Source organism: Athene cunicularia (genome assembly GCF_003259725.1).
Source record: "Athene cunicularia isolate RWA chromosome 4 unlocalized genomic scaffold, athCun1 chr4_part2, whole genome shotgun sequence".
In the NCBI taxonomy this organism is placed as follows: Eukaryota; Metazoa; Chordata; class Aves; order Strigiformes; family Strigidae; genus Athene; species Athene cunicularia.
Window position 1 is genome coordinate 19,300,311 of NW_020799099.1, and position 14,453 is coordinate 19,314,763.

General features: G+C 38.9%; 1 protein-coding gene across 1 annotated transcript in view; it reads left to right on the forward strand.

The window, feature by feature from the left end:
- The window catches only part of TSPAN5 (tetraspanin 5), an 85,773-nt gene that overhangs the window by 49,338 nt on the left and 21,982 nt on the right, over positions 1-14,453 (forward strand). Inside the window, exon 2 of the mRNA XM_026847685.1 lies at positions 14,318-14,368. Within this exon, the coding sequence (XP_026703486.1) occupies positions 14,318-14,368 (51 nt within the window). The remainder of the gene's footprint in view (positions 1-14,317; positions 14,369-14,453) is intronic.

The window sequence follows — 14,453 nt, forward strand, 5'->3', positions numbered from 1 at the left end:
CCCCAAGACTCAGTTTGAAGTTTTAGAAGGCAGGCATTCTTTATTGCAGTGCTGGGTTTGCAGGAAATCATTCCACATAACATGCATACACTAAAACAAAAGTTCATCCTTTATATACCTTAAAGACATAAATATTCATACATTTTCCCAGAAGTCTCAACCTTTCTGTCTATCTACTACATTTACATAATGCTAGTGTTGCAAAACTACATTACATATATGTGGGGGTCTCGGGAGGTCGTTGGTGGTCATTTGGGGAGTTAGCCCCCTACTCCTCCTTCCCTTTTATGGTCACGAGTCTTTTGAGGACAATTTCTTCTCCTTGGATGTTTCCCAACTCTGTTGTCTGGCCAAGCTGTTCGTTCTTATCTGCCTTGTTTAAGCATTTCTGCCAGGATGTATCTATTCTCAAGGTTAGGATATCTTCTCTGTATGCTTTAATCACTCAGGCCCTGTTAAATGCAAAGTTAAACATTGGTAAAAGAATTTCTTAATATTGCCCCATTTGAGACTTCCAGGTATACGCAGCTGGGTACAACATGACCACATAACATATAATGGAATGCTTCTCTTATTACTAATTGTTACAGGCCTCAACTTGCAGGCACCAACTGCTTGCTGGCATCAGCTAGCAGGCATCAGAGAGAATTTTGCCACCGTTTAGTATGTTTGTATAGCTCAATTGTTGTGTGTCCTCTGCCTGGGGAACTAATGATTCCTCATTTTTTCCTCATTTTTTCTAAGATTAAAAAAAACACCCCTTTTTTAGCATTTTCTTCAGTTCTATTTTATACCTCTATATTGATAATAGATGCAGCGTCTTATGAGGACAGACAGTTGGCTCAGCCAGCAGCCAAACCCAATCTCTCTTAGTCACTGGAAACATTGTGGAGTGTGGGCTTTCTCCTTCTGCTGCTTCTTTCACAGCTCCAGCCTCCACACGGCCTCATGGCTGATCAGAAGCTCTTTGTTTGTGCATATATGTGATTATGTTGGTTGAGAGTGCAGGGGCTCATTTTACAAAATGGGGATTGTACGATCCTGTAGCACATCCTCAGAGATCCGCGTCTTGTCAGGAGTTGTGTAGGAGAGGCAAGAGTAGGAGCACCGAACAAATTGGTGATAGACTACACTGACAGTGTAGACAGCTATGGGATAGATTTGTTGTCCTGCATTGTTATATAAACATCCTATATATATTGACTGTAATGGCAGGGCAGGGAAGCAACCTCTTTCCTTAATTTGGGCATATCACTTCAACACATCCATGTTTTTTCCTTCTGCTCTGCCCGAGGCAAGAGCTGGTAGTGCTAATTACTGTATTAACGACAGAAAGCTATTGGTGATGTGTCTCAGTCTTCAGGCACACTGTTCCCCTCTCTCTTGTGAAAGCCCTGAGGGTGACTGCTGTAGAGTATAATTGCTTGATTCTGTGCATGGAGAGAGAGGATCTGATGTGCCACCCTGCACTTGTTTGTTCTCTGCGCATTTGGCAGTGACAGACACCAAGCAGAGGTCATGTGAGTGCAGCCAGAATAGCGTGGCAGGGCTGAGAATGCAGTTATGTTACACTGGGCTCCTTTCAAGCCTTCTCTGTGAATAGGGGTCAGCACTGTACCAAATGTCATGGAATCAATTTGGGATTTTTATGGAGATGCATTTAAATGGCACATACTGAGGAACCCGACCTGAAGCTGGAAACACAGTGTGTTGTGCTTTCAGGGCAGGTGGGAAGCGCTGACCGCGGGTGGCTGAACAGAAGTTCAGATGAAAGGATGTTGGTGAGAATTACTTTGTATGGGGCAAAGCAGTTATGGGCCTGATCCTAGAAATGTATGGCACAAGCTACATGATCCACCAGGGAGACCCAAGTTGAACAGTCACACAGGGAGCTGTTGAAGAGGCGTTTCCTAATAAAAACCCATGACACCTAAAGAGTTGGGGTGTCATCTTGTATGCTTCTGTTTGTGTTTGCATTTAAGGGTATACTCACTAGGATGCCTCATCTCCCTAGCATTGTTTAGGTTGAAGTATAGTTAATGAACCTGCAGTTTTGTGCTAACAGGCCCAGCTACTTACTGAGTGTTATGGGTTCATGTACAAAATTCTGGAGAACAGTTTCATTGCTGGTCATTGGTGGGTCACAGTAGGGTTTCATACAGGAGTTATAATGTGTGCTATAAGCTTGTACAGTTGGACACTGCCAGTGTTGATGTGACATTTGAAAGAAGAGCCTGAAATCATTTAGCAGGCTACAGCCATACTAGTGGTGCTGGCCATTTTAGACCTTTGTAGAGATACAGGATTGAGGGAAACTTACATCAAGTAATTACATTCTTTCTGAGACTGTTTTATTAAATGTCACAAAATCTTATTTTGCTTTTCTACGTACTCCATTAACTTGCTAGCTTGCAGACTGATACATGCAATTCCAAGGCTGTATTCTGATATGTTTCCAGTGAATACATTTTCAGCTTATAGCAGATATTTTCTTAGCCCTTAATTGTATGATGCTGTGCTTGGATTGTTAAATTCCATTCCATCTGTATGCCCCATATGTTCAGCCCTCCTACTGTTCTAGTTTGTTTGTGGTCACCCTTCTTCACTATGTGAAGGAAAGGACATGAGATACTAGTGAAGAAAGATTCTTGCTGATAGCTCTACAGTCGTGCTAACAATTTGTACAGTTGTGTGTTGCTGAAGACCTCTTCTCTCACTCTTTCTCTGGGTAGCCCAGTGCAGGATTAATTGCAGTGTTTGTGCAGCAGGGAAGGACTAAATTGAAAGGTCTCTTACTGTCCCTTGATGTTTCAACCCAAATGAATAAATATCTAAAAGTATGTAAATACAGTTAAAGGAAAATAATTCATACTCTAAAAGGTTTCTTACATGCTAGTAGTGGATGAACTACAGCACAGGTTAATGAGGAAATTTCTTGTCTAAAGTGTTTTGAAATGGAAGAGAAGGCAAGCAGAGCATTCTGGATTTTTGTGGGCATGTTAGTTGAGATACAAATAGCTTCAGTTATTTCAGAAAGAGGTCAGAAGATTAAATTATTGAGAAAGAGTAAAAAGATGTTTGATATAGCTTTTCCTGGCTTGGTGGGGTTTGGTGTGGTTTTTTTTTTTTTTTTTCTTTTTCTTGTATTTACTTCTTGAGAGTTTAGAAGTGGCTTTCAAATATATTTGCTCTTAAACAACAGCAAGGCTGAAAGCTGGAGAAGCTATGTTAAGAGTGGTGTCTTCAAATCCTTTTCTGGGAAAGCATGCCATTGCCTGTTCTCTTTTCTCCTGTTGCCTGTGTGTTTGTCACAGTTAGTGGCTGGAAAGTGCAACTCTGACACTATTGTCTTTGGGTAAAACTTAAGCAATGTTTTTTAGAAAAGGGAAAATCTTCAGTGATGTTTTTCAGATAAGTTTTTTTTTCTTTGTAGTGTTGTGCTTGCACTTTTGTGCTGCAAAATGTTTATTTCCTCTGCTAGCTTGGATTTAAACTGCAGTGCGGGCAGGGAGGTGTCAAATTTGGTTTAGCAGTTCCATGATGCATAGGTTCTATTTTAAATTTATGTTCAAGTTTTTACCCCTGCTCTACTAGGGTACTTTATTTACATTGGTGTTTTTAGCAGGAATTATTCATCTCTGGTTAGCAGCTGATGCACCTTCTCTGTTATATAAATGCATTGTTAGAATAAACTTCTATGTGTAGCGTGGAGTTACGCCTTTAGAAGATGAAGCCCTTTAAGCAGTGTTGAGAAAATGTCCTTTTTTTGTGCTTTTGCCTTTGTTTCCATCACAGGTTTGTTAGAACATGCATTTCTTGATCTCCTTCTATCCTTGACTTTTATATTGATGATGAGAGTCTGCTATCGGGGGTGGTCAGGAGGCTTTGTCTGCTATCGGGGGTGGTCAGGAGGCTTTGTGAGTCCCTCAGTCTGACAGAAGTCTGCTTTATACAGTTTGTGCCCTAGCACTGCTATTGTGCAGTGTGCCCAAAGTAACACTGTTCCAACAAGATCTTGTGGGACTCTTAAAGGCAGAGTTCTCCATAGTTGTGTTATCTTCCTGTTGATCAAGCCAAATGTAGTGGGTTTTGCCTGGAAGGCTGGAGTTGAGAATCTGTGGATTGCAGAGGTCGCTTTTGAGATTCTGTGTAGGGTGACTGTTCCATGGGAAACAGCTAAAGTTGTTTAAATCGGTTTTACTGCTGGCACTCAAAAGTAAAAACTAAGTGCTTTCTTTCTTCTCTTTTATAATAATGTCCAGCCGGGCATGGAAACTTATCCAGTATTCATATTTTATGATTAAATGGCTGCTTTGTGCTGCTCATATACCTAGTGCCTTTAAACCCTTCTGGGGCTGAGCAGAAAGAAAGAAAATACTTTTCCTATGTAAGGAGGTGTTGCAGTTGCTGGACCAAATTGAAACGATGGGAGAATGAAGAAACGCAAATTCTCTGTGCAGGGTTATTGTTTTTTTTTTTGTGGGTTGTGTTTTTGTGTGAGTGTGGAGATTTTTTTATGTGGGACCCTGTTTAGAAACTGAAGTATGACAGAAAACTTTGATTATTCTAGTGTTTCCAAGGCTTTCTTAAAAATGGTCTTGAGGTACTGTTCTTCTTGCTAATGACTACCTACAAGTAAATAAGATGGGATCTTAAAAGCAGCTGCTCTGCTTTTAGAGCTGAGAGAGGGAATGAGATTATTTGTTGTGTGCTTTTTCTTGCAAGTCATTTTCGCAATCCAGAACACCACCTTCATCCTGGAAGAGTGATAGGCAAAGACCCACTGACTGCAAGAGCACAGGTATGCAGCAGAAGGATCTTAGTGAGGCAGCATTATGAGCTTTTTATATAGCTTTTCTTTTAGGGAGCCACCCGTATGTACTACAACTACATTTTCACATCCCTCAAAGTTTTCTAATCCTTGTTTTCCTGATAGTGTCAACAGGGGGAGGGATCAGCTATTAGTGTTTGTGCAAACTGAGAAGCGTAATATTAGGCCAAGGTAATGGATTAATCGGGAACTATGGTTTATGAAAATAATGTACTTCAAAGTGGCAATAAAAATGGGAATAAAAGTTTGCACTTTGCAAATGAGCACTTTATATGATGTAGACGATACTGCTCATGCTGTTGGTCAAACTGAAATTATATGAGAAGATTAGGCTCTGTTGTAGTGAATTGGAAATCTTACAATGTAGTTCTGTTTCTTCAATACATTTATTCTTAAAAGTTAAATACCCTCAAATTAAACTGCAGCAATAGCATTGTATATGTGTCCAGCATGAGTCCAGCAAAGATGTGAGCAGCAAAACATCCCCAGACTGCCATATCGCATTAAACAACTGTGATTTGAAGGGGCACCTTTCCAGAAGTGAAGAGCATTTTGCCTACATGTTTAGTTAAGCCCATGACACCTCTTTCGAGAATGACAAATAATAGAGGTGCTTTTGATGCTGTCTGGAAACTAGACAAAGGGTCAGCAGTCAGTTTCTCTTAGATGAGCACTGTTTTATAGCTGCTTTTTTTTCCACTGCCAAACGGTGGAACTCTTACCTAGTAATAAAACCTTAAGGTAAAGAGTATTGTGACCATGTGTTGCCTCTGATCTTTTCCATGTCACTTCTGTTTGAAAAGAAACTGAAATCATGGTTTTGTCTGCTTTACTCCCTGCCAAGTAGTGTTATTGCAGAAATGACAAAATTATATCAACTCTTTCAAATTTTATTTTTACTAGAAATTAGAAGGATATCTTGTAGTATAAAAATAGCAAATAAAGCATTGGTTAATGTGGACATAAGTAAAAATTTGGCTTAATTTTGTGAATAACCTTGTGTAGCCTACATCAGGGATGTATACAGTAGCTTCTAATTAGTAAGAAGCAATGCATTGAAAAACAAAATGCAGGGCTGAATGACCTTATTGTTTGGAACAGAATTTTTCAAAGCTCTGGTCAACAGACCTTCTGGTGCTTCTGGAAGCTGCACTAAGAGATCTACAGAACCATTTTTAATGTGTAATCTGAGTTTTTTTAGTTCTGGGCAGTTACAGTGTAGTAACAAGAAATGTTGAGAGTTGACAGTGTCTGAAACCAATACTGTGTTTGGAGTCATCTAATGTAATGACTACAAGATGCAAAGCGATAAAGAATTTTCAGTATTTACAGAACCTGTGTCTTGTAATTTGGCTTTGTACATCTGGATTGGTGGTAGTAACTGTGAGTGGGTATTGGAAAATAACTTTGATACCTTTCTAATTGGTGTTTTAGCTTTGTTTTTTTCCCCACATATCTCTGAAAAACCAAGGTATGCAGGCATGCATACACACAGCTGGTATGACTTCTGAGGTTATGCTTTTGTTTGTGCTGACATAGTACTGGTGTTTGGATGCTCTTGGATGCATCTTTGTAAAGTGAGGAGTTAGTAGGTTGTCAACTCTTAATAAACCTACTACATCCACTGTTGTGTCCCTTTTTATCCTCTGTTCCCCCCAGCACTCGGCTCTCTAACTACTAGACGTCAATTTATTTCATATATTAACATAAGCCACGCATACCTGTCTTTGCCATTACAGAGTTTATAATTCAGAATCAGATTTGATCTGGAGAGAGGTGTGGTAGGCTATACAATCACGTCATGCTGGGATCAGAGTTTTCGATACCTGAGCATGTCTTCTGGCTTGTTATTAAATTGCAGTGAATCACTTCTTACCTTTTCAAGCTATGATTTCTTATATATGTCATACCAGTTTCTTTGTAAATGGGTTTTGAACAGTTTATTGTAGGGAACCCCTAAAAAAGGACCAGGAATGAGCATTTGGTGAGGGTAAGAGGCAATAAAACTGTTGTAGAATTTGTTGGAAGAAGTTCTGTATGCACTTGCAGGTTGGGTGTATGTTCACTGTTTGCTCAGTGCTCACTATCTTCTCTGTGCTGTTTGTTTTTTGTTAAGTAGGAGAGCCAGGTTAAACTGTATGGATCAAGTTTGTAAAGCTGGTGGTGTTCACTTAGTCATCCACTCTATCCAGACTCGTTCAGTCTTTTCATGCCTCCCTCATCCTTCCACATGTGTTTGCTTCTCTGTGAAGACGATGGCTGAGTATAGTCCATTGAAACAGCCTGGGATGTGGCAGTTTATGTAACTGGGATAGAAGATTTTGGGACTCCGTCTCTTTGGGCTGCGGGCACAGCTAGGAGCTGAGACTGCTTTCTCAAAAGGAAATGCTAAGCATTCAGAGAACTGCGCTGTGTTGACAAGCCTACCTGTGTTTGTGTTTTCTGGTTTTGCACTCTTTATGTTCTCAGCTACTCAAATCAATTGTGTAGGCAATGTAATTGCCCATTTGTTACTAAGGAAAGAGACTAGCTCAGATCCTTTCTTTCTGTTTGCTGTATCAGATGCCTGAATTAGATGTTACAATGTCACTGCTTGTAACTGAAATAAGTGAACATTTCTGTATCAGTTTCATAATGGTATTTTCATGTGTGCTCTGTGTTGTGGTTTAGTTTGTTTTTGTGTGGGTTGGGTTTTTTGTTTGTGGTTTCGTTGTTTTTTGTTTTTTGTTTTTTTTTTTTTAAACAAAAAAACAACACAACGTCTGCTTTTAATGGAACAGTAGCTTCAGAAAAAAATATGAAGAGTCGTTATGGTGGGGCTGCACCTAAATAGCCTGAAGCTCAGGTGGGGTGGTTTGGGATGAATGAGATCCCGCGCAGCTGCTGGAAGAGGAGAGCCAGAGAAAGCCTTGCTGCCTTCTGGGGTAGGAAGCTGCTAGCTTGGAGCTGAACATGCTCTTTGCCTTCATAGTTTTTTTCTTACTTGCAGGCCAGAATGAGAAGACTCATGCCTTTGCATTGTCACGCTGGCTAAGAGAAATGATTAGTGTAGTCATACAGGATGTAGAATTTAGGTTTGTGGTTGTTTGTGTTTTGTTTTTTTTTTTTTTTTTTTTTTTTTTTTTTTTTTTTTTTTTTTTTTTTTCTCTTTATTTTAATTTTGCACTCTTCTGATGCTTGTGATTGTGTTTTAAGCCCATGCTGTTTTCATACACTGCTACAGCACCACTTACATAATTTTTGGATGGTTTTAAAAATAGAAACTGACTTCAGGCAGAGAAGCTGCAGTGGAGAGGACTGAGCCAGAGATAGAATGGTATTGATGAGGAGAACAAGGCTGGATAGGAAAAGTAGAGGACCACAGAGTGCTTAATGTAGTTCAGACGTGAAAGCAGGGGAGAGGCCCGTGGAGAGATGTGTGCAGAGAATTTCTTAGTCTTCCCACGTAGTCTTTTGGGCTCAGGGAGAGCAGAGAAAGCAAGGATGGTGAAACAAAGACCAGTAGAGTGTTAAGAAGAATAGAAGAGATGAGAGTACCTAAGTGACAGTGAATGGAGATGTCTTGTTACTATAACTCTGTAGGCTTTTTAAATGTTTCTGTGTGGTAGTGGTGGGGTATTTACCTTTAAGGTCTCTCTCTTTTTTTTTTTTTAATGGGGGGGAAAAAGGTATGGCTTTTAGGAAATCAGCTAGAACTCATAGAAACAAAATCTTTAAACTCCCAAAAGCTTTTATTGAAGAATTTTATGAAGTGAATGCTGCGTATAAATTGTGTGCGTAAAAAAAAAAAAAAAAAAAAAAAATCCAAATAAAGTATTTTCTTTATACAGAAGGACCTGAGATTGGAGAGTCTCATTGTGAACTTGGAAAGAGTTAAATTTACTTTATCTAGGCTTGAGGGGAGTTGTTCAAAAGTTGGAGCAGAGGAAATGGGGTCTAATTCATCCTCCTTTTTCTGTTTTCCAGTATATCAATTTCTGTGGACAAGAGGAGAGGGACTTCAGTCTTTAGGGACTCTTGCTCCAAGCTGATTGGCAGTGCTTACAATTGCACCACCAGAAAGCAATAAAATAAATACATAGAGCAACAGTAACAGAAAGCAGATGTCTTGGTTTTGCAATTAAAGAACTGGAGAAGGCAATAAGAAAATAATGGCAACTGACTGTGCCTTGGGCAGGGGGGAGAATATATATGTTCCTTGATTGTCAGACAAAACAGAAGACCCCATACTGGTAAAAATGGAAGATACGTTAGCAGCCACAGTACCTTGCTTTGAAAATTGGGGTCATACGTGCTTAATTTTTCATTAGAAAGCATCATGCCAAGGGGTCTTGCAAGATGGAGCAGACAGCTTTTCTCATTGTGTTCTTAGGCCTGTTTTTCTACTTTGGATGATTCTATAAAATCAGTTGTGTCTGATTCAGCTAAGCAAAATGTGTGAAACTGGGATCTCTTTTCTTCCACGTGTGTGCATTTTGTATCAGGAGGGAAAAGGTCTTACTGAGACAGTTATCTGTGAGATATAGTTTAATGTTTTTTAAAAGCTGCACATAAAATGCAAATAGATTTGACGTCTTTTAGTCTATATTCAGTCTATATCTGAATGTCGCCGTGAACCAAAATGGTAATTAGTCACCTACGCAGCATCTTCATTCACTGACTGTAGTACATGAAGTTTTCCTGCTGGTAATGTCTCAAGGCAACAAGAAATGGGCTTTAGGAGAAGGCGTTCTTTGTAAGCATCATCATAAATATGTAAATGTGTATGTATGCTTTGAGCAGTTTACCTTTCCTATGGTCACCACGTATGTCTATCTACATGAAAAATAAATGCTATAGCAGTTTGTGTTCAGAATGAAAAAAGTTATTGTAACTGGGGTGAATGGAAGAAGGAACGGGGCAAACTGCTGATATGTGCTTTCCCTGTGATACTGACCCAGGGAAAAGCTGGAGACTTGAGAGAATGCCCGGTTTGTTTTGTTTGAAAGAATGCTGACATATTTAAAGCAGAGTACTCATCAATGGCATAAAGGGAAGAAGAAAACTGCATGAAACTTCATGTTAATTTCTGTTTTGGTGCCCTTTCTCTGTCAGGGCTACTTAGAAACAAATAAGCAACAGAAACACCAACAAAAACCTTTGTGCTCTGACCCAGGCATTAAGCTCCTTTTTGCCCTGGCTTAAAAAGCAAAAAGACTGATTTGGCTTAAAATACTTTAAAAAAAGGCAGTGAGTATTCTACTGAAATATCTCTGAGTGAGTGTGAGCATAGAGTGCTGCAGATGCAGTGCTTAGGGAAAAATTGTTCACCTGGGTTTTTAGAGTCAGGAACTTGTCGGTGCTGCTTTGTATATGTACAAAGCTCAGAAGTGCTGTGTTTTCCTGATTATATTTCAGAACATGAATTACTGCACTGCATATTGCCCTGATCATTGCTGTGCTTGTCAGTAAAATACTGTACCTTGCGTTTTGGTGCTATGCTGGCTTGAATCACACAGAAGGAAATCTCACTCTGTGAATAACCTACAGCATATTGTCACAGAAGAAACACCAAAGAACCCACAGGAATCCTGATAGTCTCCTTGCTAACGCAGTGCGCAGAGTTCTTGTGGCAGCTCAAAGCAAGGGCAGGTGGGAGGTTTTCACACTGCCTAAATACAGAGCTCAAAAAACTCTTGTGAAGAAGCTCTCATTCTGAACTCAAGACTATTTTGACATGCTTCTGCTAGTGTGTTCATATTGTCTTGGTGAAGGTGAAATTAGGTGGCTGCAGTGCAGTTCCTTCTCACACAAGCCTTTAATGTATCCACACATGGGCATACACTGGTTTATGTATGTGGCACATTAACCAACCTTTTACAGCTTGGCCCACAGCTGTTGTACTTTTTCTTGTTGTACTGCTACACATTCTACTCTTAAATACATATAGTCTTTATAGAAGAGAAATTTGAATGCATTTGTTTGATGTTTGTGAATATAAAAGCTATTGCTGAGAAAGTACTACTATGCAAGGTTTTTTTTTGTAAGGCTGTAATACTCCAGAGGAATGTTTTAATATTCTCCTGCAAATTATTGTTTAAAAAAGAAAAGTATTAAGATTTTACAAGCTCTGCCCCAGATCCGGTGACCATTTATAGTCAGGCAAAATGATCTTACTAGATGTCTGTGGAGATTTGAGACCATTTTTCTCTGTAGAGTATTTTGTAGATAATGAGGCAAACATCCACCTTTTTATTACTCATTGGAATAATTTAGTGGATGTAAATGAAATTTTCCAGACTTAACTGAGATGATGTGTATGCCATCTCACCCTCTTCCCACATGCTTTAGATATGAAGAGATTTTGTTTCTGGTTATAAGTAAGCAGAACAACACTGTCTTGGAGACATCTGCAGAAGGGCTGCAAAATAAGCGGGATGCATGTCCTGTTTTTCTTCTGGTTCTAACAGCAAAAATACAGAGGCTAAGCACTTTCAACTTTTTTTAGCCTATACAGGAGTTTTTCATAATTGTCAAGAAAATCCAAAGTTAATCCTGGTGAGAGGTGTGAGTCCCCTCGTGAACATCTGTCTTCTGCCAGTGGGGATTACTGAGAGCATTCCTGTGTGCTTCATCCCCAGAGCGGAGTGCGTTTGTGCAAGGGTGGACCTTTCTAGGGCATGATTGTAGGGGGTTAGGTCAGTGCTCTGCCTAGCTCAGTATTTTGTCTTAAGTAATGCAAGTAAGAGTTTGTCCAAGGAAAGAGACATTTAAGCAACAAAGCAGGCATACAGTGATCTTTTCCCATTATTTCCCAGTGAGCAACAGTAAAAAACTTCCTCAGCCAGAAGCTGTATCAAAATCACTTTTCAGTAGCTATGGATCCTCCATTAATTTATCTTTTTTTTTTTTTTTTTTTTCCTGAATGCCATTAAGTTTTTGATTTCCACAGCATCTTGTGATAGAGGTCATGATTCCATCCTGAACCTTTTTCTCCTAATAGATCTTGTCCATTGTTCGTGTTCTGACAGCTGCTCAAAAGGCAACTGGACAGTTTTCTGGTTTGGCATATGGAGAGGACTGAACAGCATGTAATTTTGTGATCCTCTCAAACTCTGAGAACTGTTTCCTGGTCTGCTAGAAACTTGACAATCTCAGTTTTTTAGGTGCTTCGGCCTAGTATGGTACAGTCTCATTACCCAGTCTGTAAATTGAGATGAGTTAGGCCTGGCTTAAGACCTGTAGAGTCTACTATAACTCACCTTTTAACCCATGAGGTAATCTTACCCTTGAGTCTCAACTTCTGGTGAAATATCAGGACACTTCACTGGATTAAATTTAATAAAGCTAGTGGATCTGAGCCAGACTTGGAGCTGATGTGTATGGCTGTTAGGTTACATTTGTATGCACTCATCAAATTCTTTTATTCTAGTTTTCCACACATTCTGTTTAAAACCATATCAAACTATTGGCAAAACATAATGTTTTGTACCTCTCTACAAATAACAATTTGTCACTTCCAAGTGCAGCTTATGAATGTTTATAATAATATAGGGTTTTTTTTCCCCTCTCACTCCTGTTCCTTCAACCTTGGTGCCTTTTGGCTGTGTATGAAAGAAGGAAAAGAGCCTGTTACTACAAAAAAGAACTTAACTGCATTTATCTGAAAGTAATTTGGAAACTTCTACAGCTTTATCTCAAGTTTCAAATAAACACTGCAGCCAGGAGGATTTCACACACTCTTCTGGCAAACATAGAAAAAGATCAGTCTTGATACAGGTAAGATGACCTTTTTTGGCTCATGTGGTGTGTTATAGGAGGCTGTACAGACATTCTCAAATCCATCTATTGTACTTTATAAACAATTAAGGCTGCTGAAAAAACAGACTTTCTTGACCAACAGTTCTATTTTTCAATCTAGGAAAAATTTCTATTTCTTGTATTAAAATACTGCCAAGCCTGTGACAGTTCCCTTTGAAGAATAGTTGATTGTAGTGTTGTTTAACTTTACAGTTGTGACTCTTCAAGTCAAAAAGATTTTCATTCCCAGTTAGTATAGATGGCCTTCTGCGTGAACTGGATGGGAGTAGTATCCATGGTTCTTTGGTCAGCTGGCAAAGTAAACTTGGAGGAGAAAGTCATATATGTGAGGGATGTTAGGGAACTTCAGGATATTGCAATCAACATATTCCCCTTGATATTGACTTATGCTTTACAGATATTCTTGTAGTATAAAGCTAAAATTGCCACTTAAAAAAGAAGTGTGTATAACAAAGAATCTTGCTTCAAAGCTGTTGAAATCACTTCTGGGAAAGCTTTTAAAGTTGATATTCTTGCCTTCTCCCACTTTACAACAGAAAAACACTTTTGCTCTGTTTTGCAAAAGAAAAATCATTTACACAAATCTTAAGAGAAAACGTACTATGTGCCAAAATAAGTCTGTGCACTGCAGTGTGAAAAAATGACAAAGAAAACCAGAGTTTGATGTTTGAGCAACAGTCCATTACATACCTCAGAACTAAAGGGAATATAGTTTTCTTTTTAGCCAGCACTTAGGATTTAAAAAACAGAGATAAAAGTTGGACAGATGGACATTTAGAGATGTGCTTGGACACCTACTATATGTTTTTTAAACATTCTACATGATTGATACTGTATTATGCCAAATATGTAGTGAAGATGTTGAGAGAGTGCTTATTCTGTCTGTTCTGCTTGTTTTACTGATCCTTAGCGTGGGTTTTGCATGGAAGCAGGGAAACAATGCACTCTATTCAGTGGAATGGAAAATGCAGGGATATGACAAAATCATAGGTGCTGTTTTCTGTTCCATCATGAGGGATAGACACTGTCTTTTGAGTTTGGTGCTTTTGAGTCCTTTGGAGGAGAAAGGTCTGTAACTTCCTTTATGAAATACAGAAACATTCATATCAGGAAGGTTATAAAATGTTGGCTTCAGGGTTTTTAAAAATTCTTACTCTTTTAGACCAGTATTTTTCCCCCCAGAAATCGTGGGTTATATTCTGTTTGAACAGTATTCTGTGTTTCTGTGGACAACATTGCTAAAACTGATAGTACATGTGTATTTAGGACTTTCTTTTAATCATTTTCACCAGGAGAGAACTGCAAGGACAGTTTTGTGCAGGTGGTGGTAATACAGCAGTAAAAATGATGTGTTGCTTGACTGTGGAGTTTGCTTTTGAGTCTGACAAAATCAAAAAGAACCTTACTTGCTTGATGCTGAGAAGGTGACATTTATTGCACCTACTGTTCCAATGTGGAACATCCCTGAACAAGCTGTGCAAGTTTTCAATTATTACAGTTACAATGGTTGAGTTGTAAAATAAACAACTGCATACATGTGTTAAAACTCTTGGTAATCCCCTACAGTCCTGATAAAATTGATTATACAAGAGAGGATGAGTCAATATGTATGCTTTAAAAAAAATTATAAATCCATAAATTTATAGCTTCTGCTCTGATATATATATATTTTTTTCCCCCCTTTAGTTCCTTGGCATAGCGTTTCTTGGGATTGGATTGTGGGCATGGAATGAAAAGGTAAGTTGAATATAGCACCAAACTCCTTGGTTTTTCTCTCTCTTTTTCTGATGAATTATTGGAATAGTAATATGCTGCACATTTT